General features: G+C 41.1%; 1 protein-coding gene across 1 annotated transcript in view; it reads right to left on the reverse strand.

Annotated features, from left to right (window-relative positions):
• Positions 1 to 15,987: 15,987 nt before the first annotated feature.
• PIGA (phosphatidylinositol glycan anchor biosynthesis class A) overlaps positions 15,988 to 26,820 on the reverse strand; it is a 29,931-nt gene continuing 19,098 nt past the window's right edge. The window contains 4 exon segments of the mRNA XM_082246836.1: positions 15,988 to 16,313; positions 16,315 to 16,548; positions 22,047 to 22,253; positions 24,812 to 24,944. Of these exon segments, the coding sequence (XP_082102962.1) occupies positions 16,272 to 16,313; positions 16,315 to 16,548; positions 22,047 to 22,253; positions 24,812 to 24,944 (616 nt within the window). The 3' untranslated portion in view covers positions 15,988 to 16,271.

Raw genomic sequence — 26,820 nt, forward strand, 5'->3', positions numbered from 1 at the left:
TGTAAAATAATAATAATAATAAGAAACCTAGCTGTAACAACTATAATGGAAACTAAACTAGTATCATTATTATTAGCTGTTGCTGTGATATCAATCTTCCAAGGATCTACTAGACTAACAAAGGTTGTGTAGGAGAAAATCTCAAATTTCAATGTCAACACAGAGTCACTTATGTTTAGTTCTATCTTGTCACTGCCATCAAGATTAATACAGCAGATTTTACAAAAATAATATTCCCAAAACTTTATAATCCATTTTATTTGAATAAGCAACACAATATGTAAAATATTTTTAAACTCTAAAACACTCATATTCTCCTATCTTAGACAATTAATAAATAAATTAATATACGAGAAGAGCATCCCAACCCCCCCTCTCATAATGATCGAACGATCAGAATATCTCTTATGAAACAAGTCCATATGAGGAAAATGTTGATGTCCTTTTTTTCCCCACAGATTGAGCTCTCTTTTTGGTGGTATTTGATCACCTCTGCAATTTTTTTTTATTGCGCTATAAAGAAAAAAAGAGCGACAATTCTATAAAAAAAATAAAAAAAACACAATATTTTTTACTTTCTGCTACAAAACATTCCCAATAAAAAAAAAAACCCAATAAGTGTATATTGCTTGGTTTGCGCAAAAGTTATCGTGTCTACAAACTAGGGGAAAATTTTATGCAATTTTTATTTATTTATTTATTTTTTTACTAGTAATGTCGGCGATCAGCGATTTTTTTGTGGTACTTCAAAATTGCGGCGGACAGATCGGACACTTAACTGACACTTTTTTGGGGGTATCAGTGACATTACTACAGTAATCAGTGCTAAAAATATGCACTGTTACTGTACTGACCCTGGCAGGGAAGGGGTTAACACCAGGGGCGATCAAAGCGTTAAATGTGCCCCTAGGGGATGCTTTCTAACTGTGTGGGGGATGGACTTGCTGGATGAACACAGAGACCTGTGTTCCTAAATAGGAGGAACACAGGATCCCTGTGTTCATCACTGACAGAACAGCGGTCTGCCATGTTTACATCGGCAGAGCGCTGTTCTGTCTCCATGGAAAGCGATTGCACGTGCCCGACAGACATTGGGTCCACCAGACCAGATGATTGGCTCCCCCTGTGGCCAATTGCGCACCTCCATTAGCTGTCTCACAAAGCGACGTACAGGAATGTCGTTTCTCAGGACAGAGCCGACCTGCTGCTGTAAAAGTACGGCGGCTGATCGGCAAGTGGTTAAACTTAGAAATGAAAAACCTATCTAGGAGAGAAAAATTAACACAAATATCAAATTCTTATCAAAAAAATTAAATTTTTTTCTTAAGTAATGTTCATTGATCAATATGGAACATTTTAGGCTCATAGACCTTTCTGCATTGTTTACCGGTTCTTTGAACAAAAATGAACTATAGTCCCAATTAACTTAAGAATAACAAAGGAACCTTCCCAGTTGGCATCCCAGGTACCTTCAGATCTGTAATTCTTAGGCCCCTTTCACACTTGTGCGACCTGTCCTGCGATTTGGGACTCCAATGGGTACCGTTCATATCTGTACGACTTCAAGTCGCAATGACGTCAAAGTAGTCCCTGCTCAACTTTGGGCCAACTTTAATGCATTTTGAGGTCCAAAGACATAGGCATTGCTTCAAGTCCAGTCAAAATCACGGCAAAAAAATTGCGGTAAAATTGTGGCAAAATCACGCGACTTTTAGGTCAAACAAGTGTGAAAGGAGCCTTAAACATAACACAGGCTCCTGGAATAAATTTCTTGACATACTCAGAAGTAGAAATCGTATTCAAAACATCATTTCTATTTAAATCTAGCAAGGGTCTAGCCATATTTGTGCAGCAAACTTCTGAAGTTTCTGTACCTGTTGTTGCAATGTTTGCAACCACACTTCTTTCTATACAACAGATTGCAAATAACTAAGTATGTTAATTTCAAAAGATAGAAGAATAGACATTCTTTGTCCTGTCATCAACTCAAAGTGGCAGACCTATACTAGAAAATACTAAAGCTAAAATATAGCAGGTAAATAAGTCACCCAATCTTTCATTTAGGTTTACCTTTTCCTTTTGGATTGTTCTATAAACAAATATAACAAACCCGGAAGTTTGATGACAAAGGGTTCTAAAAATAAGTATTTAAAAAATTTACTTCCATTAGCTCATACAAAAAAAATCAGGTACTGGATGTCCAAAAAGAGAATAATTCAATTTCAATAGCGTTACAGCCATTATTGTTGAAATATAAGAAACCAATTGACCTTCAATATTTTTTAAAAAAATATTATCTCCACTATCAGTCTGCACTGATTCTAACAAACATTCTAACAATTTCAAGGTCCATATCTTTATCCTTTGACCAAAAAAATCTTGTAAAGTAGTAGCTTTAACAGGTTCTTTTGACTACTACACTCACATTTTTTTCTAATTTTGCAAAAGGACCACTGATTTATTTTGATCTTTCCTATATGTTCTATTTTTTAAAAGAAACTTGGTCATGTTGAAGTGGAATTTTTTTGAGAACCCAAAAGGAAAAAAGAAAAAGGAAGATGGGACTTAAGGTAGCCACTGATAACACCATGGAAGAAGTAAAAAAATCAGTGGGACCCGGTTGCCTTTAATATCGATCGCAAGACTTCCGCATACATTTAGAACGGGTATTTTCATAGATCTCCCTGGTGCACCTTTGTTCTCACTGGGAGAGATTTTGTTTCACAATGGGGAGATATTGCTCTGTACTTTTATACATGTACTTTCATGAATTGACTTTGAATATATACATTTTAACGATGTTACAATAAACTGATTTTTTACTAATTTAGTACTTGAGTTCTTCCATGGGGTTATCAGTGGCTACTTTTAAAGTCCCATCTTCCTTTTCTTTTGCTAATATTATATTGGGATGTGGTGCCACATTGATTTAAGTCCTGTCTCATATTTTGCTATGTATATTTTTGTGAATTACCCATGCCTGTCAAGGACCAAATAGAAACATAAACTGTGAGTAAATGAACCACATTTGCACTGTCACTCTGACTGCAAAACAAACACAAGGCAGCCTCAGGTTCAGCTCTTTGTGCAGACATATATCCAGAAAGCTTATATTGTAACAAAAGTTTCTGATCTGTAATCCAAACAGCAATTCCCATCACATACGCTCCATTGTGGCAATATCTGGATCCATCTATATAGGCACAGGAAATTTCCTCCCAAAAATGTCCACTAAAGGGTGAAGGGGTGACTCTATGTTCAATTACACAACTGTGGCACTGTCTCTCACATTGCATCATTTGCGCCATGAAATATTTATCTCTCACTTCAACTGACAAGCCTTTCTCTTCAAGATCCAATTGTCACTAGGAAAATCTTTGTGAATTAACACCCCTTGCCTCCCTTTGTAATAACACCTTTTAGTGTAACCTGAGATGTTAGCAAAACAAGTGGTGCAAAACCTACAAGGTGTCTGACTTATAGCATTGTACAATGCACATTTAACACATTTTTGTAAAAGTACTGATACAATTGTCTCATCACCCACAAGGCCTCACCTGTTTTAAAAAAATATTTGCCCTATATCCTCAGTAAGCCTCCATAATTCATTAGAATTTGCCCAAACAGATGCTTTGTCTGCAAAAATCTGAATGAATTCTCGAGAAAAGTTAATAAGGCCCAAAAAAATCTTATGACAGTTACATTATTAGAGGTAATAGTACCTTTTATATATTTTTTTTTCGTTTCGTCCATGGACTCTCTTCCATGTATCTAGAAGGATTGACACAAAAATTTGTCAGTCATTCTCTGAGCAACATAAGAAATGAAAACTGTCATGGGATAGCTAAAATTATGTATTAAACTCCTCCTATAGAGTAAAATACATAAGCAGCGCTTAAAAAAAAAAAAAAAAAAAAAAGTCTTATAGGTTCCAATAGGGATGTGTTGTGAGTGAGTGCACAGTCTCATGACACAATCCATTGATAATGTCCAAAGGTTGGATGGCCGTTCACCATGAAGTGTAGTAATCGAGTCATGCACCTTCACCGCACCTCGTGTCCCCACCCTTGGAAGTCCTCACTCACCAGCTGACTTCTTGCACTGTGCCTTTAAATCATCCAACTCCACTCCACCGGAGTCTCCAAAAGGATATGCCGATTCACCACACTCCCTGGCCCGTGTGGCTCATCAGATGTGTAGTATATGGCCCAAGCAGGGGATGGAATGATGCAATGAAAGAAAAGGGCTTATAGGGCAGTATTGTAAAAACCCAAATACTTTATTCAAAATAGACCCCCTTCCCACTCTCATCACTCACAGTAATATAAACAAAGCGCACAGTGTGAAATATCCAAAAGATGAGTGACTATACAGGCGACAAATGAGCCGCCAGAGTCTCCCCATCCACGGCTCATCAGCCTCTCCGAAGGTTCCCAAGACTGTTCGTGGCAGCTGCTCAGCGTCCGGTCGTCACGGTGACCGGGTGCTCACGCCCTGATTCGTTTCGCCATCGACAGACTTCTACGGAGGGCTCAACAGCAGAAAGCTACTGTATTGACTAGGGGGGGGGGGGGCTAACGGTTTAAACCTCCCTCTTGAGGCTGCCTTATGTGCAGTCACCAGAATGCCCGGGATGCATTAAAAAAAAAGAAAATTTAATCGTACCAGTAGATTAGAGCCCAAAGGATTGTGTTATAGCAGCAGGTCAATTTAAATGCCAAGAGGATTGTTTGATTATCTTTAGAAGTGACCAAAAAAAAAAGCTCACATGGCAGAAACTAGGTTCAGGGAAATATTTGGAGTTTCAGAACAGACTAGATGTTCTTCTGGTGGTCGTAAATCAGGTTAGGAATTCGATGTACAGGTATTTGATCTAGCCATGGTCGGATAAGGAACTTATTGCACAGACATGTGCTGCCAAACAGATTTTTGTCCTATTACTATTCCATTGACGCCAAAAATTGGTAATGTCTGTGCATGGCTGTTCAGCTGGCTTCTCCAGCGCTGCCCAGTGGAAGCAAGATGGAAATAATGGACACATACAAAACATAGCTGCTTGAAATTTATTATTATCTTTGTTACATAAAAAACAAAAAATTAAAAATAAAAATGTAAAGAAAACATCATATAAAATTAAATACTGTACTGACAATGGTGGTAGTGCATACCTACTAACTTTCAACTAGTACAGTCACTAACTGTAAACAGCTAGCTTGTCTTACTGGTTGAAATAAGTAACTTACATATTAAACAATCCAATGTGTCAGTATTCTCAATTCCAGAAATACAGGGGGGCACATAGTATGTCCACCATACAGGTCACAAACAATACAGCAAAACTGGCATGGATGTATGATAGCAGGCACTGTGACACATATCAATAGATTTTCAAAATTCCTCCTCTGCTTCAGAAGCCCTGAAACCATGGCACTCACAGTAAATCTACACTTTGCTCCAAATTTCATCTGTGGCATTAACTTTAGTATCCCAAAATGCAATGTAAGAACTTAGGGTAGATTGTAAAGGCCAGTTCACACCACATGTAGTCCAGTGCATTTTTTTTTTCTGCATCAAAAACGAATGGAAAGTAGGTTATATGGTTTTTAATGACAAAGTTCACACCAACGTTTGCAATTCGAGTGCATCCCAATTCCTTAAAAAAAAAAAAAGAAAAAAAAAGTAGAACTCTGTAAAATGTATAAAAAACACACTGAAACGCAGCAGAATGCACCTAAATGTACCAAAAACGCACTGGGACACACATGTCCTTTTTTAAGGTTAAGGAAAAATAGAGGGGAAAAAAATGCACTCGACTGCATCAAAAAAGCACCAAAAACGCATCAAAAATGTGCATGCAGAAAAGCATCCGGACTGCTTTTCTATGGCATGAACTGGCCCTTAGGGATAAGTTCACCTTTGGGAACATGTTACATGTACCCACTGCTGCAGCTGCTCCCGCTCTGTGACAGCATTACGGGGAGAAGTTCCTGTAGTAGCTGTGGCAGTATGGCCATGCGGGGCTCCGCCCACACAGCCGCGTTATTTATTCACAGAGTTGAATGAACTGCAAGTTCCGACATCCTTTGCAGCTGTTGGCCTGTAGTTCTTAATGAATTTCCACGGCACCTTGGAGCGTGTGGTAGTTCATTAAATCTTCCTGTCAAGTGTCAAACTGCCTGGCCATACAATGTATGGGCTGACAACTCCCATTGACAGTCTGCAAGAGACCTGCATGGCATCAGCGATCTGCTGATCGCTGGTGCAATGCTTTCAATGCCCAAAAAAAAATATATATATAGTAAATATAGTTTTTTTTTACCTGCAAAAAATGTGCATTTATTTTTTAAACGTTAACATATCCTTTAAAGACCATCTCCTGGCAAAACTTAATTTAAGCCAAACTCATCTTTGTTTTTTTTATTTTTTCTATCCCTGTGAAAGGAAATTTACTCCTCTGGGTTGCATACTGGCATTTCTGGGGCCAATAATCCATTACAGCAAATATGCCTGTACCAGCTGGTCCCCTCATGCAGAGGTCATCGCTGAGATCCACATAGGTCCCCTTCGCTGGATAGCCAAAGGGAAGTGTTCACGTTATGCAGGCAATGATGTGGACACTGGTGAGAAGACTTGGGCATCATGCAACTGCAGATTTAGGAGAATAAATAGGCATCTTAGGGAAAGTTTTTTTTTTTTCCTTTTAAAACAGAATCTACTCTGGCATGACTGCTATAACATGTTAGTTTATGCTGTATTTTTTTATTTATTTATTTTTTTTAAATGACGCATCCATTTTTAACACACGCACCCCTTACACACACAAAATAGTCCCCCCAAACAGCTCTTAGGACATTTCCCTTCTTGTAATATCTTTTATACATGAGGAGTAGCCCCTGATAACACACATTTTTTTTTATTTACCATTATCAACAATGCAATAAAGTGGCCTTCAAGTCTCCCACTATTGTTATTGGATCTAGTATGAACATAATGTGACACTAGATTTGTGGTACGTACCCCGAACATGAAAAATATCTACAAACGGCCATAGACGGTTCGAATCTCAGCCGGTTCACCAGGAACTGGCCAAGATTTGAACCATGTATGGGCAGGCTGAATGTACCAACTCAACTTGGGTAGAACAAGGCTTCCCGATTTTACACGTGATTATCGCTGGTGGCTTGTACAGCTGCTAGCAATAACCACCGTTTCTCCCAACAGTAATGGCTTATGCCCCCTGTCCCACCAGGAGACCACAATGGCTTGGCGGGAGGGATGTACCTGTCAACACTGTATGTTTTTATGGGGGAATCAAGCAAATTATTTTCCTGCAAGAAATTTGCTCTGTGTATGGCTGGCTTTAGGAGACGTGAGGCTGAAGGGGTAGCAAGTTTTTATCCTAAACTTGTCATAGATGGGTACACAGTTGGGAGTACAACTACAATTTCCAAGAAAGTTTTTTTAACATAACATTCCGTGCATTGAAAAAAAATGAATACATTTTTAAATGTATCTATATCTATGTACTTTGAGGTATAAGTCATTAGAGTACCTCTAAAGTCCCAATATAAGTGAGATTTTATTTTTTTTCGCTTTTATTTAAAAGCGGCCTCAAGACAAGAGGCGAGTGCTTCTCCAGCTTTAGATGATTCTGGCTGACAAATTTCTGGCGAGAAAGGGATTGGACAGGATATATTAGTACAGGTTTTATTTAAGACACCTTTGCTTGGCTTCATTATAGCATTCGACATAACCAGCAATGAGGGGTGATAAGTCAAGGAAATTTGTCAAGGAGGTATACAATGCCAGCACAGAACTTCGAGGCTGGAGCCTAAATCCGATTTTTTTTTTTTTCAGTGCTTTTTTTTCCTACATGATCCCTGGTACAATGCACCATCACTTATTAAAGCCGAGCGTGGCTCACAAGCTAATACAGTATAAAAGACCTTCAATGGAGTGTTTTGGACCCTTTCCTCATCTCAATAGCATTTAGCTACACAAAGTAAAAAACAAAGTAATCAATCTCTTAAAAAAAAATATTTTTTGCACATGGAGAATAAAATTGATCCAATATGGCCTTGTTGAGGTTGCATTAACATTTTATAAACCAGTGTAGTCCTTAAGGAAGAAATCATGTGGCTCATTCACACTTCAGAAGACTATAAAAATCATTTTTCACCACTCAACAGTCCATATGTTCAAGAAGTTAAATATTTGCATATATATTTCTCATGTATAGAATTTATAAATATAAAAGATTATTATCTGTTCCTTATACTGAGATAGTGCATCAAGAATGTTTACATTCCCTTACTTCAGCAGCGCTGTACATCAATAAAAAAAAAGAAAAAAAAATCACTAGGCTGACTTTAAAAATAAATTTAAAATGTATGTCCAGCCAAAATGTGTATTCCTATTTTTGTTTGGAGTAGGAAAAGCTGTGTTCATACAGAGAGATTTCCAACAGCAACATAGAGTCAAATAAAAAAAATAGCTTTTTTTTTTTATTTTTGTTTCTATCCATCTGTGTCTCTGTTGAAGATTTTTCCCTCACTTTTGGCCTGCTAAAACTGCCATCAGCATGAAACTCAGAAATGGAGGGTAAATTGAGCCACTGAATCACAGTAAAAATCAAGAAAAAACTGATTTAAAAAAAAAAAAAAAAAAGTTTTTAGCTTGACATAAACTTTACAAGTAAATCATAGCTATTTTTTATAAACTTTTTTAACTGGCTAATTTTAGAGTGATTTGTAGTTCAGTGAGTTGGAGCATTCCAGGTCAACAATAAGATCACCAGTAACCATCACTCTGCCTTCACATCTATCAACTACAAACTGATGAAGGAGAGAGATTTTGAAGCAGATCACACTAACCTAATGCTGAAACACTAGTTTAGCGTGTAGCAGCGACAAATCATTAGCAACAAATCACCAGAGACATTAGCAATTAAATCACTGGTATTGGCAATCTGTGGGATTGACTAAACTTTGCTACAACATTGCCCTCAGCCTAGGCAAGCGAGGGACAGGACAGAGTCTGCTGCATGCAGATGATAGGTAGAGAGAAAGCAGTGGGTAAGAATAAGACCCTGTTCGTTTACTGCTACTCTTTCACTGTACAGTCCAGCAGGTTGTAGGGGGACAGAGAGGACACCATTGCATTCCTCAACTGGAAGGTTGGCTATAGCCGTACAGATTTCTAAACAAAAAGAAATCCCCTGCCAGGTATTTTATTCTGACAGCCAGCACAAGGCTGTAAGAATACCCGAACACGGACTGCATCTGATCTGTATGGATGCAGTCTCTGTTCAGCTCACAAATTCCCATTTTGCCCCTTTTGTCAATCTGGGTGGGGCCGACGGGGCACCCAGGGCCTAAATTCTGGCCAGTTTACCAGCAATTAGGCCCGGTTCCCACTGGTGCGACATACGCTCCGACAGCACATTTCGCATGACGTGTAAAAAACAATGATGCCCCATGAGAGCCGCCTTAACTGGTCCGACTTGTCTCGGTCTGACTTTAGAAAAGGTTTCTGCACTACTTTTGTCCGATTTAAGCCCATTAAATATCATTGAGGCTGGGTTCACACTTGAATCGGATGCGGCTCACAGCAGGGGTCAGGTGTGACTCTGTTCTCCGTTTCAGGGACAAGTTAGGTCTGAATTTTTGCCTGAATTCGGACCTGAAATGGAGCCAAAGATGCACAGGACCCCTGTGCAATCCGCTCCACAGCCGTCATGGAGATGTGTGAACTGGCACACTCTCCTGTCATGTGAATTGGATGCGGAGAAACCTGCATCCAATTCGCACTAGTGTGACCCCAGCCTGAAGTCATATCCAAGTCAGATCCGCATCTTAACTGATCCGACTTGTGACATGCGACTTGTGCTCAGAGGCAATGTGAGCACTGCAAAATGTATTGACAAAAAACCCAAATCCATACCAAACTCAAGTTGCACTCATCTCAAGCCGGATCATGTTCATTAAAGTCTGACAGATGTTGCAGGACAAATTCAGATCGGAGGTCGTGGGACTTTCATGTCAGAGCAGTGTGAACCCGGCTTTAAACGAAAATCAAACCATACATGGCAGGCTTCAGTGATGTCTTTAATCTAGCTTTGCTGTGTGATGTGGTTGTGTAAATCTCAGGACTGGATGGACAGAAATACAAATCCTTTGGCAGGCATAACAGTGAATATGCATTTAACCTGTGAATTTAGCTGTTTAGTAGCTTTAAATTAAATTGACAAATGTGAAACAGATAAATGCTCTGGTTTTGTTTCATTTACACTTTTTGCATATTCGATCTGTAGATTTTCCTTGTGCATCTAGTTCAGAAAAAATGAATTAAAAGCCCAGCTGAAGTTCCGCAGCTTTTTTTTTTTTTTTATCTCTCCCTGTAGTCCTGTGTCGTTGCATTTTATGACTTTTAAAATATTTCCAGGCAAAAATTAGTTACAAGGCTAAGTACGCCTTTAGGAACATGTTACACCTGGATTTATGGTGTAACGTAATATTTTACTAAGAACCCGCTTCCCACCCCCAGAAACCCCTCCATTCCTTTAGAACATGCTGGAGTGATTCTCCTCTGCAGCACACAGAGATCTGTGAATTAATAAACTACAAGTCCCATCTTCCACCGGGGCAGACAGACTTGTAGTTTTCAATGGATTACTAGTGCAGAAATCACACATTCGTAGTCCACTGACCATTCCTCCAACTTTCTAACTAAAAGTCTGTATAGAGGAAAGGGCAGAGAGCTAGAGGAAGGTGTCTGCAAAAGCCTGATACTGGAATAAAATAATAAATGCACATTTTTTTCCCCTGAATATTTACATTTATTATGTTTTTTTAACTTAGCCTTTACCATACCCTTTTCTCTGAGTAACAATGCTGCTTCCTACCCTCCTTTACAGTGCATTGTGCTGGCATCCACCATGCCTCAACGCAGAAGGAAAGGTGCAGTGTCAAAACACCTCTGAGAGCTGATCACAGAGTGCGATATGGTCCGATTCTGGGGCTTCTTGGACTACAAAGCACTTTGGGCAAATTGCACAACTACTGTAAAGGTGGGTTCACACTAATGCAAATTGGTTTCTCCGTATCCAATTCGCATGACAGGTGAGTGTAACCGGCTCCAGGGTGACCCCAGTCTGCATTGGAAAAGGGTCCTGTGAGTTTTTGGCTCCGTTTCAGGTGCGAATTCTGGCAAAAATCCAGAGACCCAATACGCACCTGAATCTGTGAAAAGGGGTCCCCTGTTGTGACCTGAGGCTGCAGTATGTGTGACCTACAGGGAAGTGTGGATGAGGGTATAAAATAGGAGGTTGTTAGTGCAAGGTTTATGAGACTGCATATCTATTCCTGGGAATTTAAACTTATTATTACTGTACAGCAGATTTTTTACAAGATACATATTTACTGCAGTATACAATCTGAGTAAGAAGTTTTTATGTAAGTGAATTCCTTATTAGGAACCCACTGCTTTATACTTAAGCAGATTCACCCATTTAGACAAAGACAAAGATTTTCTCTGATTTATTGGGAATTAAGTGCAGCAAGTCAATGCCCATAACTCTATTATAGGAGTGTAAACCATTTTCAATGACAATGGAGACACACACATGCACACCGAATCAATATAGACTATATACTGTTTTCAGTGAACTGGAATTTAAAGGGCACTATAGGTAAACAATACTCATCATCCTGCTATTCTAAACTCATAAATGTTAAAAGGTACGAGGGCATTTTCAGCACCTTTTATTTTTATGTGTCCCTGCAGTCTATTTAAAAGAAGTCAGCTGCAAACTGTACCAGTTTTAGTTATGGGGAGAAGTTTCAGACATGGGGGTCTCCAGTATGGCAGCATTTGCTTTGGGCCACTACTAAAAGGTAAGCAACTGAGGGGATTGATTTACTAAAGGCATATAGACTTCAGTTTCCTATGAAAGTTGCAAGTTCATTTTCCCCAGAGCTTGGTGAATGTAGACAAAGAAAACTCAATCACATGCAAGGGAAAAATAAAATGGTTTGCACACAAGTGGATGATGGAAATCAGCCGAGCTTCACCTCATTCACTAAGCCAAGGAAAAATTCCCTTGCAAAGTGGACAGTCTGTTTGCCTTTAGAAAATCAACCCCCACCGATTCCAATGTCTAACACTCCTGATCATCAACAAAACAATACGAATAAACTAATGTTTGTTCTCTGACCAGCAGCGACTCCCATCTTATTATTCTCTTTAAGGGGCTGACAGGTGTAGTTCCATCAGTAAGCCCTATGTAACTATGAGGGGGGATTTAGTAAAACTGGAGCACGCAGAATCTGGTGCAGGTGTGCATAGTAACCAATCAGCTTCTAACGTCAGCTTGTTTAATTCAACTTTGCCAATAAAACCTGGAAGCTGAATGGTTGCTATGCACAGCTGCACCAGAGTTTGTGTGCACTGGTTTTAGCAAATATCCCCCTATAGGAAGCAGTAGTGATGTAGCAGCCAGGCAGTTCAAACACAGTAGATCACAGACAAGGCATCTGATATACACGAAAAAAGTGTGTGAGATGCTGAAAATTCTTCACCCACTATAGAAAGAAGATAGGACTCACTGGCCACCATAGAGGTGTTATTTTCTTTTGCAGGGATCCATTTTGCACTTATTTTTAGCAAACCTGTCCCTTTAAGTGACTTTAGGAACAGGTTGAGGTGAAAAATTGGCATCTAATGGCAACTACTATTATAGTAACCCTGCTAAGCTCCAAAAGGGTAACTATTTTCCCATAGCTCACAGTAAACTTGGAGCTGCTTCCCTGTCCTATGCAAAAAAGTAACCAGCCCCTCAAATATATTTTAAAACACTGACTGACGTTTGAACATTTGTTCCAGCTCCACCTCTTTTTAAACATTTAGTATATTATATATATATATATATATATATATATATATATATATACACACACACATACATACATACACACACACACACACACACACACACACACACAAATACATACATACATACATACACACACACTGCTCAAAAAAATTAAAAGGAACACTTTGAAAACACATCAGATCTCAATGGGGGAAAATATCATGCTGGATATCTATACTGATATGGACTGGGTAATGTGTTAAGAACTAAAAGGATGTCACATCGTTTGATGGAAATGAAAATTATAAACCTACAGAGGGCTGAATTCAAAGATACTCCAAGAATCAAAATGTAATTGCAGCAACTCAATATAGTAGTTTGTATGGCCCCCACATGTTTGTATGCATGCCTAACAATGTCAGGGCATGCTCCTAATGAGACAACGGATCGTGTTCTAGGGTATTTCTTCCCAGATCTTGACCAGGGCATCACTGAGCTCCTGAACAGACTGAGGTGCAGGTTGGCGGCGTCAGATGGACAGTAACATAACGTCCCAGAAGCGTTCTATTGGATATAGGTCAGGAGAGTGTGGGGGCCATTCAATGGCATCAATTCCCTTATCCTTGAGGAAATGGCTGCATACTCTCGCCACATGAGGCCGGGCATTGACGTGAACCAGGAGGAACCCAGGACCCACTGCACCAGCATAGGGTCTGACAATGGGTCCAAAGATTTCATCCTGATACCGAATGGCAGGCAGGGTGCCATTGTCTAGCCTGTAGAGGTCTGTGCGTCCCTCCATGGATATGCCTCTCCAGACCATCACTGACCCACCACTAAACCGGTCATGCTGAACAATATTACAGGCAGCATAACATTTTCCATGGCTTTTCCAGATTCTTTCACGTCGATCACAGGGTGAACCTGCTCCATCTGTGAAAAGCACAGGGCACCAGTGGTGGACCTGCCAATTCTGGTGATCAATGGCAAATGCCAATCGAGCTCCATGGTGCTGGGCAGTGAGCACAGGGCCCACTAGAGGATGTCGGGCCCTCATACCACCCTCATGAAGTAGGTTTCTGATTGTTTGGTCAGAGAGATTCACAGCAGTGGCCCACTGGAGATCAGTTTGTAGGGCTCTGGCAGTGCTCATCCTGTTCCTCCTTACACAAAGGAGCAGATACCAGTCCTGCTGATGGGTTAAGGACCTTCTACAACCCTGTCCAGCTCTTCTAGAATCTCCTCCATGCTCTGTGCTGGGAGACACACCAAACCTTCTGGCAATGGCACGTATTGATGTGCCATCCTGGAGGAGTTGGACTGCCTGTGCAACCTCTATAGGGTCCAGGTATAGTCTCATGCTACCAGTAGTGACACTGACCCTAGCCAAATGCAAAACTAGTGAAAAACAGTCAGAAAAGATGAGCAGGGAAAAAACTGAATTTACCTCCACCTGTAAAACCATTCCCGTTTTGGAGGTTGTCTCATTGGTGCCCATCTAGTGCACCTGTTTTTAATTTCATTACCACCAAAGCAGCTGAAACTGATTAACAACCCCCTCTGCTACTTAACTGACCAGATCAATATCCCAGGAGTTTATTTAACTTAATGCTATACTCTGATTAAAAAAAGTGTTACTTTAATTCTTTTGAGCAGTATGTATATATATATATATATATATATATATATATATATATATATATATATAGTTAAAAAGGTAGAGAATCATTGGCCATTAACAAAATACAAAATTAAGAGATGTGCTATTTGTTCTTTAGGCTGGATTCACACTTTACCATTTTTGTGTGCTCCGGGTAATGTGTTGCATTAAGGCGGTATTAAACCCAAAGGTTTGATGGCTGCATTTGTTTCCTTTTCTTCATTTTTACCAGGTGATCAACAAGCCAGTAAGTGTTTTTGAACAGAACACTCTCCTGCAGATGTACCAGTGTTTATAAAAGGCTCTTTCACGCGGCTTTCTGATCCCGTCCGCCTGTCTGTTTATTAGAACCTGATCTGATGCTCCATGCAGCCCTATGGAGCAGCGGATGTCAGCGGAGACATGTCCTCTGACACCCGCTGCTATCCGATTCGATGTGGTCCGTGAAATCCAGACAGATGGAAACCCTATTTTCCATCCATCTTGAGGATCGGATCGGATAGGATCAGATGAAAACGGACAGGTGGTAAGTTCTCATCTGATCTCCCATAGAGGAGAACGGGGATCTGACAGTTCCGTCTCTGCAAAGTAAGCGGAGACTGAGCTGTCATCCACCTGCCCAGCAGGGATCGGCGGATCCCTGCTGAGCAAAATGGAGTCTGTTGGGCGCACCGCCCGTGTGAAAGGATCCAAAGTGTGAGCTGGAGTTTGGCTTCAATTTATTACTGTATCTAAATCTAACCTCCTCCAAGATTAAAAATGATGCTGTCCAAAAGTTGTCTCTGTTGCTCCTTCATCCAGAATGGGGGGGGGCACTCTAATACAGGAGGTGTGTTACTGGTCAGATCACCAGGTGAAAACAGAGGGAAAAAAACAATTAACAAAAACTGATACAGCCACATCTAATGATTGGTAAACTGCAATAAATGACAACTGTGGATTTGAGTTTAAGGCTGGGTTCACACATGCTACGGCAGCGGATCACAGCAGGGGGTCCGGTGTGCCCCTGTTCACCGATTCAGGTTCTTTCAGGAATTTTTTGCCTGAATTCGCACCTGAATCAAAACCAAATACGCACAGGACCCTTTCCAAATGTGGACCGCTGCTGCCCCGGAGCTGTGTGAACCGGCCCCATTGAGAGCCAGTCACAGTCTACTGTTATGCGAATTGGATGCGGGGAAACCCACATGCAATTTGCATATGTTTGAGCCCAGCTTAATACCACTTTAAGGCAGTCTATTCATACTAAATGAATTGGCACAGTTCAAGAATGGATTTAAAAAAAAAAAAAAAAAAAAAAAAAGGACAGACATGCAGCATCATTCACAATGCACAGTAGCGAATCACCATGCTTTGTGAAATAAATGGCACTAAAAAGCGTTAACGCACGTAACAATGTGCTAGTTACCGCAACGCATCCTATCGCAAAGGTTTCTTTCATCCTGAGGCTTTAAAGCTTCAGACGTTCCACAGTTAGCACTACAATTAGGACTATGATACATAAAAGTGACTGTAATTATAGGCAGCATGTAGGAGTGCAATAGAAGGCTGAGAACCCACATATAGAGAAATTCAGGAGTAAGAGGAGATGTGGTTTGCTAAACCACGGAGGACCGTATGAAGTAAAATACAGGAAGCGGAAGTATCCTGTCGAGAAAACACCTTGTCTGTTTGTAGGCAGCAAGATCTGCTGAAAATACTTGAGAAGTTGCAGTTTGAGGAATAAAAGCAAAAATCATTTCAGTTCAGTGAGTTCTCAAGGTTTGCATTGGTCATCTTTTTTTCGTGATCTGTTACAGCTGTATTGATGTGACCAGGCTCCTTCCGGCCCGGTGGCATCTATGGCAATGTCAATCAATGAGTCTGGGGTATTCCATCGCAGGAACATTAGTATTAAAAAACAAGCTACTGCAAAAAGAGCAAATATACTCCCTGTCACCACTCCACAGTGACTTACAAGACGCTCAAGTCTCTCATTCATTGGTAAGACCGTTTCATTAGCGACTCGATCATATACCTAAGAAAAACAAAACAAAAATAGAGATATCGCTAGTTGCTTATGTTAAAGTGACTGTAAACCCACAGCTTGTGAAACACCCCATTCAGTTTAAAATAGAAACAAAAAGGTAAAACATTTGTGTATAGATATAGAAAACATTATAAAATACATTTTTCCCCCCCTTTTTTAAATCCGTTGACGGATGAAAAAAAGGACATCAATGCATTCTTATGGAAAAACGGATGATCGTTCATTTACATCCGTTTTCATCCGTTTCCGTCACATGTTTTTTTTTTTTTTGTTTTTTTTTTTTTTTTTAAACGGCTGAAAGCCCTATTTCAGTTAAAAAAAAGAAAAAAAAAAAAAAAAAAAAAAAAAAAAAAATCGAAGATCGGACAACGGATGACCAAGGGATGAAAAACTGAAAAAAAAAAAAGAAAAGAAGAAGAACAGATTAAATGAATGGTCCGTATGTATGAAAGCATGGATTTGCTCTTGACCAGAGTTCTTATGTGGTGCCACATCCCTTTATAATGCAGAAATTGGGAAATTCCCCTAGATTGGGACTTTTTAGGTACAAAAGATTAAAGTAAATGTAGATATACCATATAACACAGGTTTCTGTGTTATATGGTTGTATACTGTGTTATTTATTGTTGCTTGCAAAATCTTTTTATCTTACATTTTTGTATATGTGTTCAATAAAATTTGATTATTTTTTTCTACATATTTAGTCTTTTGTGCCTAAAAAGTCCCAATCTAGGGGAATTTCCCAATTTCTGCGTATGTATGAAAGGGGCCTAAATCAACCTATCATTTTGCATATATTCCCACCATACTTAAAAAGTTATCATGTACATGTGACATGTTTGATTCCGGGTACAACGGTAATGAGATATGCATGTAGAAAGTGATCCTAGTATTGGTATAAGTAAATGGCGGTTACAGTACTTTAAAAAGTATTCATACCCCTTGAAATTTTCCACATTTTGTCATGTTACAACCAAATGTAAATGTATTTTATTGGGATTTTATGTGTTAGACCAATACAAAGTGGCACATACCGTATATACTCGAGTATAACCCGACCTGAATACAAGCCGAGGCACCTAATTTTACCACAAAAAAACTGGGAAAATGTATTGACTCGAGTATAAGCCTAGGGTGAGAAATGCAGCAGCGACTTGGCCCAACTGGACAACCACGAGACCCAAAACAGGGGCTGCGGGCACGGCACAGGAGATGACTCAGACACGGCACAGGAGAGGACTCAGACACGGCACAGGAGAGGACTCAGACACGGCACAGGAGAGGACTCAGACACGGCACAGGAGAGGACTCAGACACGGCACAGGAGATGGCTCAGACACGGCACAGGAGATGGCTCAGACACGGCACAGGAGATGGCTCAGACACGGCACAGGAGATGGCTCAGACACGGCACAGGAGATGGTACCAGACACGGCACAGGAGATGGTACCAGACACGGCACAGGAGATGGTACCAGACACGGCACAGGAGATGGTACCAGACACGGCACAGGAGATGGTACCAGACACGGCACAGGAGATGGTACAAGCATGGCACAGATGGTGCAGGCATGGTACAGGCGATGCAGTGCTGCGGGCATGGTACAGGAGATTCTCCTGTACCATGCCCGCAGCACTGCATCGCCTGTACCATGCCTGCACCATCTGTGCCATGCTTGTACCATCTACTGTGCAGTGTCTGGTAGGGATGCACCGAATAATCGGCGGCCGAACATTATTCGGCCGAAAATAGAAAAAATAGCACTTTCGGTGTTCGGCCGAATAAGTCAAAAGGCCGAATAATTTTGTGCCGAACAATAGGGCTGAACGATAGTCGATATGATATCGACTATCGTTCTGTGGCCGTAGGCGATATTCATATCGCCGAGGTCACGATATTTACATAGGCAGGGGGAAGGGACTCGGAGGAGGACAGGAGGACTCACAGACTTCCGTGAAGCCGGGACACTTCAGCGGTGAGCATACATACATTACTCACTCGTGCACTGCAGCCGCCCCACACATTCAGTGAGTCTTACTCTCCTCCCTAGTTTTTTCAATGGCACATTCAGGGAGCCAATCACGCCGTGATTAGCTGCACAGCGAACCAATCACGTGTGCCTGCACACCTGATTGGTTCCGCTGTGCCGCTACTCACGGCGTGATTGGCTTCCTGAATGTGCCATTGAAAAAAACTAGGGAGGAGAGTAAGACTCACTGAATGTGTGGGGCGGGCTGCAGTGCACGAGTGAGTAATGTATGTATGCGGCTGTGCTCCTTTCCAGGCTACTACTAGTCCACCTCCAGCCTCCTACTACCACCACTATGAGAGACTGTCTGTCACTGTATAATCTGATCGAGTCCACACTGACACTGACTGACTGTCACTGAGTAATTGATGTTACCACATTAACCCTGACCTGCCCAGTATCTGCAATTAAAATTTACAAGGCTGCCTGCATGCTTCCTGATTTCCATTCCCAGCATCCTTCCCAATCCCTACAGTGTCACTAACATTAACCCTATGGTACAAGGCTGCAGTGTGCACTGAATCCCATTCCCTACAGTAACATTTAGGGAGAGAGAGAGACATGAGAGGACAAGAGAGAGAGAGAAAGAGAGAGAGAGAGAAAGAGAGAGAGAAAGAGAGAGAGACAAGAGAGAGAGACAAGAGAGAGAGACAAGAGAGAGAGACAAGAGAGAGAGACAAGAGAGAGAGACAGAGACAGAGACAGAGAGAGAGACAGAGAGAGACAGAGACAGAGACAGAGACAGAGAGAGACAGAGACAGAGACAGAGACAGAGACAGAGAGAGAGAGAGAGAGAGAGAGAGAGAGAGAGAGAGGACAAGAGAGAGAGAGAGAGAGACATGAGAGGACAAGAGAGAGGACAAAAAATTGGCAAAATAAATGGAAAAAATGCGAAACACCGCGTTCGGTATTCGGCCTTCGGCCAAACATTTCATTATTATTCGGCTTCGGCCAAGAATTTCATTTCGGTGCATCCCTAGTGTCTGGTACCATCTACTGTACCTGGAGAATCTCCTGTACCATGCACGCAGCACTGCATCTCCTAAAGAGATGCAGGGGCTGTGAAGGAGTCTCCCTTACCTTTCCGCCTTACATTTAAAAATGGCGCCGCCCGGCGCCGACACATCACCGCGCATGCGCCGTCTGCCCGGTAATAGCCGAACGTGTACGGGCTTTCCAGAGCGGCGGTGGCGCATGCTCACGGACCGGGGAAAAGGTAAGTAAGACTGTGACTCGAGTAGAAGCCGAGGGGGGCTTTTTCAACGTAGAAAAACATGCTGAAAAAGTCAGCTTATGCTCGAGTATATACTGTAATCGTTAAGTTAAGGAAAAATTATAAAATGGTGTTAAAAATTTTTTACAAATAGATAAATATGTGAAAAGTGTGGCGTGCTTTTGTAATCAGCCCCATTTACTCCGATACCCCTAACTAAAATCTAGTGGAACCAATTTCCCTCATAAGTCACCTAATTAGTAAATAGAGTCCATCTGTCTGTAATTTAATCTCAGTATAAATACAGCTGTTCTGTGAAGCCCTCGTGGCAGAATCACACATGCATTTAGGTGCTATTGAAAATGAATGGCACCTAAACAAGCTTGGTGCGATTTGCCAGTTTTACCTGCAAATGCCCAGGTGTGAACGGGGCCTTAAAGTGTTACTAAACCAAATATCTGGTCCCCCACAGTATATTGAACATGGACCCCCCCCCCCCCCCCCGACCTGGCCATTTTTTGAGATATGGCACTGCGTTACTTTAACTGACAATTGCGCGGTCATGCAGTGTTGTACCCAAATATTTTCTTTCCCCCCACAAATAGACCTTTCTTTTGGTAGTGTTTGATCACCTCTGCGTTTTTTATTTTATGGGCTATAAACAAAAAAAGACCGACAATTTAACTTTCTGCCATAAAACATATTCAATTAGAAAAAAATAAAACATTTTTTCATTAATTTAGGCCAATATGTATTCGGATACATATTTTTATTAAAAAAAAAAATCCCAATAAGAGTATATTGATTGGTTTGCGCAAAAGTTATCGCGTCTACAAACTATGGGATATATTTATGGAATTTTCAGGGATTTTTCTTTTTTTACTAGTATTGGAGGTGACTAGTGACTTATAGCAGGACTGCAATATTGCAACATACAAATCAGACACGGACACTTTTTTTGGGAACCAGTGACACTAAGACAGTGATCAGTGCTTAAAATATGCACTGTACTAATGACACTGGCTGGGAAGCGGTTAACATCAGGGGCAATCGAAGGGATAACTGTGTGCCTAGTCTGTATTTTTGTACAGTGTGGAAGGTGCTTTTACTAGGGGAAGACATGGTTTCTTGTCCCTACTTTGCAGGAACACAGGGTCCATGCCTTCCCTACTGACAGTACGGCAAACTGCCTCTCTACCGAATGATCGGCGGGAGCTGGCAGGCAATGAGTCCATCGTACCCACAGATCAGCTCTTGCTTTGTATGATCACAGCAGGAGCGGGCCGTCGGTGGCGCACATGCACGCCCCCTACCCGAATGGGTCAGATCGGTCGGCAAGTGGTTAAAGCTTGTGGGAGGACTTTCTCCTCTGACTGTCCTATGAGGCTGCAGGACCCTTGACCCTCTGTCTGGACAGTGCTGATTACATGCACCCTCCCAATAAAAACACACCAAACTGAGCATGTGCAGAGTGCCTCCAATGGCTCTGTCTTATCAAGGGATGGATTGGGGACAGTAAAAGGGAAGGATCAGATCAAATAGCCTTTTCACACAATGCAGAGGATCGACCCCTTAGGTTCCACAGTGAGTATAACGAGCATGGTTTACTGCATATACACACTGATTTTACGATTGTGGGTTTAGCAACACTTTGAGGCTAAAGTGAAAATGGCACCTAGTTCTTTCCAAAAATTAGCTATGACAGGTACACTTGTTATGGATTAGAATGCAAGCCACACCAAAAACAGGTCTAGCTGCATCTATGGAAAAAAATAGGATTGCCTGGGGAGCATACTATACTGCCACTCCATGTACTATAGGGTATGGTAACTGGAATGTGCAAATTAAGAGTTCATCTACATGGACCTGTAACTCCGTACAAAGGGCCATGTTCATGCACCCATGGATCTTCCCGCACATGCCAGTGTTTACATCTGTACAGATGACAGATAACATCCACAGCTGTACATTTATCTCTGTATGGCTGTAAACCCCTGCATGTGGGGGGGGGGGGGGGGGGGAAGATTCATGAAGCTGCTGTCATTGATTTTGATCGGCTGGCTGCATGGAAGATGCAACCATCCGCATGAAGGTATGGGTCTATGCGTTCATGTGAATGAAGCTCAATACCCATCCAACAACCAAATCACACAATATTGCACCTCTATCAAAATGCCAAGTCTGATCACAGAGTCACATTATATTAAAAAATAAAAAAAAACACAACAGGAATGTAAAACGTACTTTCTCCGTTCTCTCAGCTACATCTCTCCAGGTATAAAAAGTCTTCACAGTGTTGTGGATGGCTTCAGGCGAGGGTAATTTCCCAGTCCTCAGCTTATCTATGGCTTTCTCCAATCCATCACACAGAGATTTGACTGATGGCTCACGCAGGATGATGAAATCCTCAGGCAGCACTTCAGGAATCCCACCTACTCTGGTGCTCACCACCTGTTACAAGTACAGCAAGTAAATGTGTTTCACTGCAGCTAAAATACAGAAGTGGATGGGTTATTTATACCTGCCCTTCCTGGTAGTAATAGGAACCCGACATTTCTGTTCCCATATAAACATGCCTACTGGGCACTCTCACCCCCTTCCTGCCCAGGTCAATTTTCAGCTTTCAGCGCTGTTGCACTTTGAATGACAATTGAGCGGTCATGCTCAAAAAATGAAATTTTTATCATTTTTTTTTTTTTTTTTTTGTAAACCAATAGAGCTTTTTTTTGGTGGTATTTAATCACATGTTTTTTTTTATTTTTTGCTAAATAAAAAAAATAAATAAATAAAATAAAAAATTTGAAAAAAAAAAAAAAAGTTTTTTTTCATAGTTTGTTATACAATTTTGCAAGCAGGTCATTTTTCTCCTTCACTGATGAGGCTGCACTGATAGATGACACTGATGAGGAGGCATTGGTGGGCACTGTTTGACCTGCACCGATAATCAGGACACTAAGAATCAGTGCTCTGATTATCATTGTAGATGTCCCTTTTACACAAGCCGGTTATTGGCTCTAGTCTCCTGGGGAAAGGAATACCGATAACCAGCTTGTGTTTACATTGTGATCAGCTGTGATTGGACATAGCTGATCATGTGGTAAAAGACCGCTGTGAATGGCCTTTTACCCAGTGACACAGCGATCATGGGAGGAGGTCATATGATGCCCTCCCAGAACTGGCCGGCCGTGCTGGAGCTATCATTCGAATATAGCGTGGTCGGAAGGTGGTTAAATACATAAAATGCTTGAAAAATAGATGTGCATTTTTGTTTGCATTAAATTGCTATGCATTCTGCAGGTATTTTTCTGTGACATCACATCCTTTTCCTGTTTGTGGGTTGAGAAAAGGAGTGAGGGAGAAAAATAAAAAGTGCCAGAGATGTAAAAACCAACTAATTTTTGTTTTTGGAGAGGCATTGACAAACAGGATATCTAGTGTCACAGCCCACACATGGCTTACAAACCCTGACATAGAGACACCTTTCTAGCCACCTTTCCACTACACTTTTTCCTTCCCCTCTAAGGTGGCTGCCATGTGGGTCAAAATATAAAAAGAACATTTTTTTCCACCAATAGACTTGTGTTGACATGTTTACATTTGTCCTTACAATTTTAGCTTATTTTGACTTAAAAGTCAAAGTCATACTAAATGCAGTTAGTAATATTTAGTGTATGGCTAGCCAAAACAATTAAAAAAAAAATAATATTTGATTAAAGTAGGGAAGGTACAGAACCCCTGTCAGGCTTTTACCTCTTTCTAGAGTTCCATCTGTGAAAGGACAATAGTTTCAAATGGAAGAAAATCTCCAAAAAGCTTTTTTAGAATCCCTGCCACCTTGGGATTTCAGTCTATAGCCCTGTTGCAGATTTCCCCCAATTCTGGAATCCATCAGAACTTCAAACACTGTCTGGGCACTTGGCAGCATTAACAGTAAAGCTCATTTGTGTTCATTAAAGTGGCATTAAAAGGTCATTTGTTTGAAATTTTAAAATAAAAAACAGGTTATACTTACCTGTTCTGTGTAATGGTTTTGCACAGAGCAGCCCTGATCCTCCTCTTCTGGGGTCCTCCCTTCTTCCCCCTTCCTGCAGAGTGCCCCCAGAGCCAGCAGTTTGCTATGGGGACACCCAAGCAGGCTCGCACCCGCGGCACTGCTCTGCATGTTTATTCACACACAGAGCCGTGGCTTGTCCCTACCTTCCCCCCCCCCCCCCCCCATTGGCTCAATGATTGTTATTGACAGCAGCATGAGCAAATAGCTCCCACTGCTGTCTCAGCCAATGAGAAGGGAGAGTCCCTAGAGAGCTAAGGCTCTCGAGCACATCACTGGATCGGCTTAAGTATTAGGGGGGCTGGGGGGATGCTGCACACAGAAGGTTTTTTACCTTCATGCAAAGAATACATGGAGGTAAAAAACCTTGAGTCTTTACAACCACTTTATAATTCGAATTATAAAAAATTACTACAGTGGGGCAACAGTGAAATAAGGGTATGCTCCAGAGTCGTTTAAAGCATATGCCATTGCCAACCTCTCATTTAGCAAAAGGTAGTTTCCTGGCTAGCATCATGACCCTATTACTGAGCAAGTTGTATTGTCAGAAGGAGGTCTGCAATGGCTGCCCCTTATAATTTACTCATGAACGGCAAATGGCTACATTTGTTTGTCCAGCTTCTTAAAATAGTTCTAAAAGGTTTTTTACCTTAATGCATTGTATGCATCAAGGTAAAAAACCTTCTGCAAGCTGCCTCCCCCCTAAATACTTACCTGTTCCAGTCGCCTGCTCAAGAGCAGAGGCTCCCTCAGTCCATAATGGCTCAGACACATCAGTCTTATGGACACACAGAGCCGGCTCGGGAGCGAGCACGCACAGAGGTTTGGGGGGGGGGGGGGGGGAGATGGGGTGGTCTGCCTTTACACAGGCACAGTCATTTTGCACTGTATGGGCAAGGTGTGTTATTCTGTCTTCTCTATAATTGACACATTGAATATATAGATCACAGAAAATTACCTGCAACCCACAGCTAGCAGCTTCCACGATTGCCATGCAGAAAGCTTCAGTAAGAGATGTGTTGAGGAATATGTCACCTTCCACCAAGACATTCCGCACCTCATGGTGTTCCAGAGCGCCCAACAGCCGAACTCTGAAATCACATTGTAAAATTACATTTACTGCATTTTATTTTAAAGCGGTAGTAACCTGCAAATCATATAAAATAATTCCCCATGCAGAATAATAGCATAATGCACTCGTTTGCTGCAGGGGATCTTCTCCCCACACCCGCTGTGACAATTTGAAGAGTGCGGCCTACTGGCCACAGCAGAGATGTTAATGAATGAACTATAAGTACCGACAGCCTTTCTGGCTGATGGATTGTAGTTCTCAGTGAACTACCAGGGCACTAGTGAGCACTCTTGGTAGTTCCTTGAGTCTTCCTGTCATTGTGTAAGTGTCTGCCTGTAAGAGGTACAGGCAGACAGACAGTATGCAGGCGCCCTACATTACACCCATGATCTACTGATTTTGGGTGGAATGCTTTACAGGCTCCTAATAAAAAAGAATAAAATGCACATTTTTTTACCTGCAAAAAAAATAAATAAAAAGAGGAATTCATTATTATTTTATTTGTTAACAAAAGTGAACTTATCCTTTAAAGATGGGGGAAACTAGTAACTGTACAAACAACAACAAAAAAAACAAAGGGCACAAAAGCATAGTGCATTATCTACAGCACTTTATTGAAGGATAAAATATATAAATTATACTCGCATAACCAATGTAAAAAAAACAGATTATTGTAAAACCCAGGAACCAAAAGCAAGCCCTTTAGAGAGCTCCTTAGGTTCAAGTTGATGTTTATACCAGCTGGCTCATTTCGGGGGACAAACCTCTTTAGAGCAGAACGAAAGAAGGGGGCTTGTTCCTTCAATAAAGTGCTGTTGATAATTTACTAGGCATTTGCGCCCTTTATTTTTTGTTGTTTGTACTATAATGAATACGTAAAAAAGCACTATACATTTACTTTAAGATAGGAGGAAGAGTGATTGCAAATATTGCTAATGGCTAATCCACATCCATGCCCATAAACATAGCACAACATTATAGTCTCAGGCAGAAGATCTTAAGGCAAGGACACCAGACATAGTATAAGGCGGCCTTAAGGACTGTACGAACATACAACACTGAAATTAGAAAAACAGGTGCGTCACAGACCATACTGACTTGTCAGTTCCAGGAGCCTAAAGAGACCCTATGTACCCGCTAAACTAGAAGCATCAATTGTTAGGTACCATGCGCAGGAATTTAACTATCCACAGCCGTGGAAGGATCTGCTATCCATTTGGCCCAGACTTGTCATATTTCTCGGGACAATCTTTACGAAGATATGTACAATATCTTTATAGTAGGGTAGGGCATTATTATGTCGGTCTGTGGTGCCTCAAGTCAGGTATGGGATTTTAAGGGCAGGAGTAAACAAGTACACAGAGGTAGTACAATTTTAAATAAAAAATAAGATTTATTCCATGTTAAGGTTGTATACATAATACAAGTGAGTTAATGGGTACAGTCCCATTGTGGTAGTGAAGAGGAATAGTAAGTTGTGTTGAACGTGAATTAAGCGACTTAAAGAAACAATTAGTAATTGGTCCTGTTCTGCTGTTCCTCATATCCAAGATTAGGAATGATTGCAGAGAACGGGCTTGATTGGTATTTCCGACATGTTTCGGCCTGTAGCGGCCTTTATCAAGGATTTTTCACCGATTCTAAGGTGAATGAAAAGAATGTCAGTGGTAACAGTATATGGCTATAATCGACTTAGTTTATTCATAAAAATTGTGGTGTTACATACATATTTTTTGTCCAATTCCTAAAGTATTGTTTTTCCCAGAGTGTCTCCGGGAGCTGCAGGAACAGTGCTGTATTGGATGAGAGGATATATATATTGAGGTTGCCAGGTTTAAGCAAATTGGGAGTATTAATAATATAAAAGAAAAGAATAGTATTTTACTTATTGGGCC

This window comes from Pelophylax lessonae (assembly GCF_965119305.1).
Source record: "Pelophylax lessonae genome assembly, chromosome: 2".
Taxonomy (NCBI): domain Eukaryota; kingdom Metazoa; phylum Chordata; class Amphibia; order Anura; family Ranidae; genus Pelophylax; species Pelophylax lessonae.